Below are 10,070 nucleotides of genomic sequence, written 5' to 3' on the forward strand. Positions count from 1 at the left end.
GATGCAAGAGGGAAGAGATATGGGGATATATGTATAGCTGATTCACTTTGTTACACAGCAGAAACTAACACACCATTGTAAAGCAATTATACTCCAATAGAGATGTTAAAAAGAAAAATTCAACATCCATTTACGATAAAAACTCTCAACAAACCCAGTATAGAGATAGGGTACCCGAACATAATAAAGGCCATATATGACAAGCCCACAGCTAATGTCATACTCAGTGGTGAAAAGCTGAAAGCTTTTCCTCTGAAATAAGGAATGAGAGACAAGGATGCCCACTCTAGCCACTTCTAGTCAACCTAGTACTGGAAGTTCTAGCCAGAGCAGTTAGGCAAGAAAAAGAAATAAAAGGCATCCAAATCAGAAAGGAAGAAGTAAAACTCTAACTGGGGTCTGCACATCCTGGGTGGTCTAATTATTACTGCCTGTTTAATTGTAATCAATAAAGCTATTTGAAAAAAAATTTTTAAGAGTTGTAAAACCCTCACTATTTGCAGATTATCTAATTTTATATATAGAAAACCCTAAAGATGCCATCAAAAAAAACTGTTTGAACTAATAAATTCAGTGAGGTTGCAGGATACAAATTCATTTTACAAAAAATTAAGAAAATAATTCCATTTACAGTTGCATCAAAAAGAATAAAAAATATAGGAATAAATTTAACCACAGAGGTAAAAGACTTGTACGCTGACAACTGAGACGTTTCAGTGAAAGAAACTGAAGGAAATAAAAATTAAATGGACATTCTGTGCTTATGTATTTGAAGAATTAACATTGTTAAAATGTCCATACTGTTCATAGCAATCAACAGATTCAATGCAATCCCTATCAAAATTCCTATGGCATTTGTCACAGAAACAGAACAAACAATCCTAAAATTTGTATGGAAGCACAGAAGACCCAGAATAGCCAAGCAATCTTGAGAAAGAAGAACAAAGCTGAACACACGCCCTGGTTTCAAACTATATTATAAAGCTGTAGTCACTAAACAATATGGTACTGGCATAAAACCATTCACATAGATCAATGGAACATAACTGAGAGCCAAGCAATACAGCCGTGCGTATACTGACAAAGGAGCCAACAGTATACAATGGGGAAACGACAGTCTCTTCAGTAAAGCTACATGCAAAAGAACGAAACTGGACCACTATCTTACACCATACACAAAAAATAACTCAAAATACATCAGACTTGAACATTAAGTCCTGAAATCATAAAAGTCCTAGAAGAAAACATAGGCTGTAAGCTCCTTGATGTCCGTCTTGGGGTTGATTTTTCGGATTGGACACCATAAGCCAAGGCAACAAAAGCAAAATAAACAAATGAGACTATATCAAACTAAAGAGCTTCTACACAGCAAAGGGAACCATCAACAGAATGAAGAAGGAACCTACCAAATGAGAGGAAATATTTGCAAATCATATATCTGATTAGGGTTAATATCCACAACATATAAAGAACTCATACAACTCAATAGCAAAAAAACAAATACCCTGGTTTTTAAAATGGGCGAAGGACCTGAACAGACATCTCACAAAGACATACAGTCAACAAGTACCTAAGAAGGTGCTTAACATCGTTAGTCATCAGGGAAATGCATGCAAATCAAAACCACACCTTACATCTATTAGAATGACTATTATCAAAAAGCCCAAAGATAACAAGTGTTGGCGAGGGTGTGGAGAAAAAGGGGACCTTTGTGCACTCTTCAGGTAATGTAAATTGGTGCAGCCACTATAGAAAACAGTGTGGAGGTTTTTCAGCAAATTAAAAACAAAACTACTGTATGATCCAGCAATTTCACTTTGGGGTATTTAACCATAGGAAACAAAATAAGATATGGAAAAGAGAAGTGCACCCACACGGTCACTGAAGAATAATTTATGATAGCCAAGATATGAAAACAGCCTAAGTGTCTGCTGATGGATGACTGCATAAAGAAAATGTGGTATATATATTCGCTGGAATACTACTCAGCCATAAGAATGAATGAAATCTCATCATTTGCAACAACGTGGATGGACCTTGAGGGCATTATGCTAAGTGAAATAAGTCAGAGAAGACAAATACCATATAATCTTACTTGTATGTGGAATCTAAAAACAAAAGCTCATGGACACAGAGTACAAACTGGTGGATACCAGAGTTGTGTGTGTGTTGGGGGGGTGGGTGTTGAGGGATGGGAGAAATGGGTGAAGGGTTTAGAGAGTACAGACTTCTAGCTATAAAATAAATAATTCATGGCGATGTACAGCAGGGTGCCTACAGTTAATATGATACTGTATATTTGAAAATTGCTAAGGGTAAAATCTTAAAAAGTTGATCACAAGAAAAGTTTTGTAACATTTATGGTGATGGATGTTAACTAGACTTATGTGGTGATCATTTTGCAATATATACAAATATTGAATCATTGTGTTATACGCCTGAAATTAATGTAATATTATATACTAATTATATCTAAAATTTTTTTAATAAAAAAAATTTTTTTAATTCACTGAGAAAGAGTAGGAAATGGGTTCAGGGAGGTTATACTCAAGTCCACAGGGCAAGTAAGAATGAAAAAGACTTCCTTCTGAACCCACTGCTTTTCCTCTATTCCAGCATTTTCTAAGATGTCAGCAGCAGTGAAGTTTTAAGTTTGGGAAACAATGTGTTCCCCTCTCTGGAGAGTGCATCATTATAGCTCTGAGAAGTCCTGAAATCCAGAAGTCTGCCTAACTTTGTATTACACACTTAGTTTTGTTAAATTCTGACCATCAAATCCTTTTTTTCCTAATCATCATTAACACAGAACCAGAGTTCCTAGGAGCACACCTTAAGAAATGTTAGCATGCACAAAAGTCATAATCTCTGCAAGACTAAGTGAAATCATGGTTAACAGTCTGTTCACAGTCCCTCTTACTGGTATCATTTTTTGAAGAGTAGTGTGAAAAACTGATTTTATACCAACTTTATGATCCATGAGGTATTTTCTATATTTCTGTACATAAGGAAAGGCAGATATTTGCTCCCCAGTAAGGCATATATATAAGCCACATAAAAAATCAAGTTTCTTTTTAGATTGGAATTGTACCAACTCAGTATGTTAACACAGTGATTAATAAAATGTATTTCATGCTGATTTTAAGGTCCTAATTGACTGGTGATATCACAGATATTCCAAGATGTAATTGGAAGAATAAACACTGTTTTGTTGAAACTGTCTATGTCTGTACTAGAATTAAACTCAAGGGCAGAATGACAGTCAGTGTATTATTCATTTGGTCTTCAAATTAGCTTTGTGAACTAGGGGGGAAGGTGTTGACCATCTCCATCCATAGATGAGAAACAAAGTGATAAACCCAAAGTTAAGTCTTCCAATTTTCTATTATCCCATATTCTCTCATGGCTGTATTTTCATAATCCTTCGAAAATGCTTATGTTTTAATGGAGTGCATTAAGAACAGATAGACTGTGTAAACCATGAACTGTGCTACTACTAATAAATGCCCTACTTGCATAAATGAAAAGTTATCACAAGAAAATTCTTTAATTGCTTACATCTTAACCTTTTAGTTCCTAAGGAAGGTTTGAAGAGTCAAGAGCTATTTGATGAAATTAGAATGACCTACATCAAAGAGCTAGGAAAAGCCATTGTCAAGAGGGAAGGAAACTCCAGTCAGAACTGGCAGCGGTTTTACCAACTGACAAAACTCTTGGACTCCATGCATGATGTAAGTGTCAAACAAAAATCCAAATATCAAAAGAGACATAAAGTATGTCCTGATTAGTGTATATAATTGTATACCACTAGTTGTTGGGGTTTTCTTTTTTTTTCCCATTTATCGATTTTCGTGATGGTTCGATTTCAACCTATAAAGTTCAGTTTGGCACACATTTCTCCTAAGGCCAATTATGAAATACTGTTTCATCTAATTATGTGCATCTAACATCATGATGCTAGTACAGAATTTAACAGCACTATTTTTTTTAAAGGTAGAATTCCTTATTTTTGTATGAATTTATCCAGTAAGTTCGAATGTGTCCTTCATATACTATGGTACTGCAATTCTTCACGAAATACTTAATTCCATATAATTCTATATACAATTAAAGAAATTCAAAGATATTTGGTACCTGAGTGCTCATTTTATTTAGGTAAACTTCTTTTTCACCTGGGCAATTCCAGCAGAGATTGGTATATTCTAAGTCAGAAATTAAAAAAAAAAAAAAAGAGGCCAACAACAAGCATGAGATATCCCTACTGCTAATTTTTTAAGACTGTTCATTACTATATATTCTCTTGCAGGTGGTTGAAAATCTCCTTAACTATTGCTTCCAAACATTTTTGGATAAGACCATGAGTATTGAATTCCCAGAGATGTTAGCTGAAATCATCACCAATCAGATACCAAAATATTCAAGTGGAAATATCAAAAAACTTCTGTTTCATCAAAAGTGACTGCCTTAATAAGAAAGGTTGCCTTAAAGAAAGTTGAATTTATAGCTTTTATTGTACACACTGTCAATCTGTCCTGTAGCAGTTTTTTCTTTTTTGTTTTTGTCTGGTTTTGGTTTTTGTTTTGTTTTAAATACGCACTACATGTGGTTTATAGAGGGCCAAGACTTGGCAACAGAAGCAGTTGAGCCATCACTTTTCAGTGATGGGAAAAGTAGAAAGTGATAGTTGGTGGATCCCAGAAATTAGAAACAATAACATGGGGGTAAGCTCCACTGTCAGAGAAGGGTGGCACCTAAACCACCAGTGCCTGAAGTCTGCGTGATGAACTTTCTGCTCATACTTTTCACAGTTGGCTGGACAGAATTTCCTAGACTTTTTGTTGGTGTACTTTCCCCTGTATAGTTAGGATAGCACTTTTTGATTTATGCATGGAAACCTGAAAAAAGTTTACAAGTGTATATCAGAAAAGGGAAGTTGTGCCTTTTATAGCTATTACTGTCTGGTTTTAACAATTTCCTTTATATTCAGTGAACTATGCTTGCTCATTTTTTCTTACATAATTTTTGTATTCAAGTTATTGTACAGCTGTTTAAGATGGGCAGCTAGTTCATAGCTTTCCTAAATAAACTCTAAACATTAATCTTCTGTGTGAAAATGGGTTGGTGCTTCTAACCTGATGGCACTTAGCTATCAGAAGACCACAAAAATTGACTCAAATCTCCAGTTTTCTTGTCAAAAAAGCTCATATTTTGTACATATCTGCTTCAGTGGAGAATTATATAGATTGTGCAAATTAACCGTCCTAACTGGTGTAGAGCACCTAGTCCAGTGACCTGCTGGGTAAACCATGGATTACAAAAGACTAATTTAAAAAAATTTAAAAATAAAAAAAATAAAACTACCAAGAGGCCCTGTTTGTACCTAACGCCCTATCTCTGCAGCGGTTAGATGGCAAGAAAGTTGGTAAACTGTCTTTCAGGACCTTTTGTTGTAGTTCGTATAACTTCTTAAAAGTTATGATTCCAGATAACCGGCTGAAACACAGCTGAGAAGATTTTAATCTGTCCAAGTAATTCCTCCCACTAAACTTTACGCCCCCCCGCCCCAAAATCTGTAATATGGCAAAAGTGGCTAGACACCCATTTTCACATTCCCATTTGTCACCAATTGGTCTTTCTTTCCTGGGGGTACAGGAAAGCTCAGCTACTGATTTTTCTGATGTAGGACTATATGTCAGACTTCCGTGTTCGTAAAACTATACATCCCTTACATCCTTATGTGTGCCATGGAGTTCAACAAAAGTCATGTGAATTTCTCCTCCTCACTGTTGAGAATAATTATCATTTTAAACAAGATAGAAGCTGTAGTAGCCCTTTCTGTGTGCACCTTACCAACTTTCTGTAAACTCAAAACTTGTATTTACTAAGCCACAAGAAATTTGATTTCTATTCAAGGTGGCCAAATTATTTGTGTAATAGAAAACTGAAAATCTAATATTAAAAATATGAAACTTCTAATATATTTTTATATTTAGTTATAGTTTCAGATATATATCATATTGGTATTCACTAATCTGGGAAGGGAAGGGCTACTGCAGCTTTACATGCAATTTATTAAAATGATTGTAAAATAGCTTGTATAGTGTAAAATAAGGATGATTTTTAGATGAGATTGTTTTATCATGACATGTTATATATTTTTTGTAGGGGTCAAAGAAATGTTGACGGATAAACCTCTATGATTTATAATGTGTGCGAGCATTCATACAGGCAGCAGTGGGCTCAGAAACCAAACAGGTCTGCTCTAGAGGAAGAGGGAAATGGAGACTGGCCCTGTGTGCTGTGAAGGTTCGCGAGGCTCCATCCCATTGAGGTCAGAGAGGAAGTAACCCTCTGCCTCCCAGAATGGCCACCCTTCTCATTCCAACAGTGAGTCTGTCCGCGCAGGTTTAGTTTACTGAACCTCCCCTTGCGCTAAAGTGTGTAATCAGGGGACAGAAAGGCGGTGCTTACACACCTACAGGCACCATCACGTATAGCCTCTCCAACAGTTTAATAAAAACAGAGGCTTTGGAAGTTTGGCAATAATACGCATAGAGGTACCAGCAATATGTAAATAGTGCAGAATCTCATAGGTTGCCAATAATACACTAATTCCTTTCTTTCCTTACAAGAGTTCATTTCCAAATGAGGACATGTTTATGTTTTCTTTGAATGCTTTTTGAATGTTCTTACTTTTCGGTATTTTAGAGAAATTATTTAATAAAAAATGTAATCATTTGCTTTTTGAATGCTCTCTAAAAGGGGCTATTCCTTTGTAATTGTTTAAATTGATCTCAAAGTATTTTAAAATGGTTTGTAACCCAGCTGGATGTGAAATTTTTGGTGCCTAAGAAATACCGCTTGAATATTATCATCAGCGACAGTGTTACGTTTCAGAAAGAGCTTCTGAAAGATAAATTATTATTCATTTATAGAACGCTGCAGAAAGCACATCACACGGGAATCTGGACTTTAGCCCCAACGACCTTGGCTCCCCCAAAATAGAGCTCAGTGAATAAAAGATATGTGCACTTTGTGGTTAAAAGGAAATGGACTGACACTCATAAAACTATAGGAGGCTGTACATTAAATGGAAAAAGAAGCTGTGACAATTTAGGATATGTGGGAAAGAAGAAATTTACCTGAATTATGTGTGAGTATAATTATGGATTTAAGTGAAGAAAGCTATGGTGCTATTTGAAAGCAGCTTCATCTTCTATGTATGTGGTATCTTGCCATCCCAAGCTGTTGACGTTTGTAGTAATTTCAGCGAGAGGTGACGTACCTAGGTGACTCACAACAAATCTTGAAAAGTATTTTTAATTACTGGTGGAAAAAAATGACCCTCTCTATATTTTTAGGCCTTGCTATGGGATACTATACAAGTGCTTTGGGATATGTATACCCAACTGTCTAAAACTATGAGGGAACCCTAAAAGAGCACCTTCCTTCTCCTGGGGAAAAAAAAAAAGACACCCCAAAAGGAAAACTAGCATGATTAGTGTTTATGAAGAGCTTAATATTTAGCACAGGATGAGCTCTGGATATGCATATAAAGGAAAGCCAGCCTCACTTCAGAACTGGGGGATGGGAGAATGAGCAATTCCAATTTCACTTATCTATCTACACAACCTATTATCGTTAAGTCTTATCATTTTAGTTCTCTGTTAAATATCCTAAAAGTACATCACCATGAGATAAACAATATTATTATACTTTGATCTGATAGAAGTCAAGAACTGTGGCAGCCCTCAGTGAGATTTTGATCTTGGTGGATCACCCAAAAGACTGTAGCTGTAGAAGAAAGTGTTTTTCTGTACCTGGTTTGAGAATTGGAAGAGAAAATAAGAGTGTAAGGAGGACATGTTAACCACTTGGAATGGAAGTTCATCGTTTTCAGTCAGCCTGGTCCACCAAGGATTAGTTACCAGGTTTTTGGGAAAGGATTACCTTCTCTCTAGAAAATGCCTGAAAGAAGGATTTTATTTTCTGATGAAAGGCTGTATGAAAATACCCTCCTCGAATAACTTGCTTAACTACACATAGATTCAAGTGTGTCAATATTCTATTTTGTATATTAAACAAATGCTATATAATGGGGACAAATCTATATTATACTGTGTATGGCATTATTAAGAAGCTTTTTCATTATTTTTTATCACAGTAATTTTAAAATGTGTAAAAATTAAAACCAGTGACTCCTGTTTAAAAATAAAAGTTGTAGTTTTTTATTCATGCTGAATAATAATCTGTAGTTTAAAAAAAAAAAGTGTCTTTTTACCTACGCAGTGAAATGTCAGATTGTAAAATCTTGTGTGGAAATGTTTAACTTTTATTTTTCATTTAAATTTGCTGTTCTGGTATTACCAAACCACACATTTGTACTGAATTGGCAGTAAATGTTAGTTAGCCATTTACAGCAATGCCAAATATGGAGAAACATAATAAAAAAAAATCTGCTTTTTCATTATATGACTCCAACATGCTTTTGTAGAACTCATGCAGTTCCAATTTTCCTGCTTTTTTCCTCCCTCTTCTACTGAAGGTGGAGTTACCACTTCAGGAAGCTTAAGATGCTAAAGTGGACATTTAAATGTCAGTGTGGCAATGGTTACACGCTAATATGGCAGAAATTCAAAATGAGCTTAACCCTGGCTTCAAAGACCCGAAGACTGTCCCATCTATGCCTCAAACGGTCATGTACCAACTACTGTTAAGGGAAGGAAGAACTCACTCACTCCTAAGCCTTGAACTATAACAGTCTTTCTTTATCATGAAAACTGATCTTTTATGTAAATAAATGTATTATCTAGTCAAAATTCTTATCTTAATTTCAAATCAGCTCTTTCTTCAGAAAAGGACATAAACATTTAGTAAATATAGCAATCTATATAGTATTTCCAAAAGCATATTGTGTTCAGGTCATATCCATGAACTGGATGATCTAACAAACTTTCCTATCAATACTCTTCTCTCCACAAGTGACCTCCATCCCTAAGGAAAGGGTATTATGATTTTAAAACCAAGTTTGCCTTACCCGTCATATGTGCACCAAGTATTTGCTACGTACCCACTATATGATAAATACTGAAGCTAGAATATGAACAAGAGAAATACTATTGCTACCCTCAGTCACTTGCAAAAGTGTAAACAAACCTCCTTTCCCAGTGTCTTAAGGTACAATGCAGAAGTGCCAGATGATATGGCACCAGTATGTATACACATTATTGCTTTACCATTCACTTCAAGTATTAGCCTTACATTTGTAGAACACTTGCACATACATTATACTAGTTAATCCTCGCCTACCCAATAAATGAATGAAATAAAAACAAATTCTGAGGAAGACATTAACTCTGTTTTATAAAAAAGGGGAAAAGCTCAGAGTTTAAACTGATTCATACCTGCTAACTCCCATCTTATTTAAGTTTGAATGAAAAATCTTTGTAATGAGGCCACATTTATCACATGTCAGAGAACATGCCTCTAGTCTACAAGCTCCCAGGGAACTGGTGTTGCTTTTCTGTTGTTAAACTAAGCTAGTGTTTCACATTTGCTGAGCACTTACTTTGTGCCAGGCATCATGTTTCAATATATTATCTCATTTAAACTTAGCAACCCTATAAAGTGCTACTATAAAGTATACTAGTAACCTCATTGTATTTATATGAGGAGACTGTGGCTTAAACAACTAACTTGCCTAGGTCATAAAGCTTGGAGTGGTTAAGTACGACTTTTTTTTTTTTTAAACAAACACTGGGCATCTGGCTCAAAAGTCCATGTTCTTAAGCACTACTGAGAAATTATTAATACAAAGCTCCTAACTAGATTAAATGAACCTATATTAACCATTCTATATCAGCCTTTTGACATCATCTCATTTAATCTAATCATTTTTACTACCATATCAATTTGGACTTAGACATTTAACAATAATTCCTTCTCTTAAAAACATGTGTCCTGGGCTTCCCTGGTGGCACAGTGGTTAAGAATCTGCCTGCCGATGCTGGGGACACAGGTTTGAGCCCTGGTCTGGGAAGATCCCACATGTCGTGGGGCAACTAAGCCTGTGT

The 10,070-nt window shown here is 35.5% G+C and overlaps 1 protein-coding gene across 6 annotated transcripts in view; it reads left to right on the top strand.

The window, feature by feature from the left end:
- The window catches only part of NR3C1 (nuclear receptor subfamily 3 group C member 1), a 130,645-nt gene extending 121,820 nt beyond the window's left edge, over positions 1 to 8,825 (top strand). For 4 of the 6 annotated variants that reach the window (XM_060008620.1, XM_060008619.1, XM_060008622.1 and 1 more), the window contains exons 8-10: positions 3,571 to 3,728; positions 4,304 to 4,473; positions 6,163 to 8,825. In XM_060008620.1, coding sequence (XP_059864603.1) covers positions 3,571 to 3,728; positions 4,304 to 4,456 — 311 coding nt within the window. In that variant the 3' untranslated portion in view covers positions 4,457 to 4,473; positions 6,163 to 8,825. The remainder of the gene's footprint in view (positions 1 to 3,570; positions 3,729 to 4,303; positions 4,474 to 6,162) is intronic. The other 2 variants (XR_009518948.1, XR_009518949.1) reach the window with 2 other exon arrangements.
- Positions 8,826 to 10,070: the final 1,245 nt, after the last annotated feature.

Source organism: Delphinus delphis, chromosome 3, assembly GCF_949987515.2.
Source record: "Delphinus delphis chromosome 3, mDelDel1.2, whole genome shotgun sequence".
In the NCBI taxonomy this organism is placed as follows: domain Eukaryota; kingdom Metazoa; phylum Chordata; class Mammalia; order Artiodactyla; family Delphinidae; genus Delphinus; species Delphinus delphis.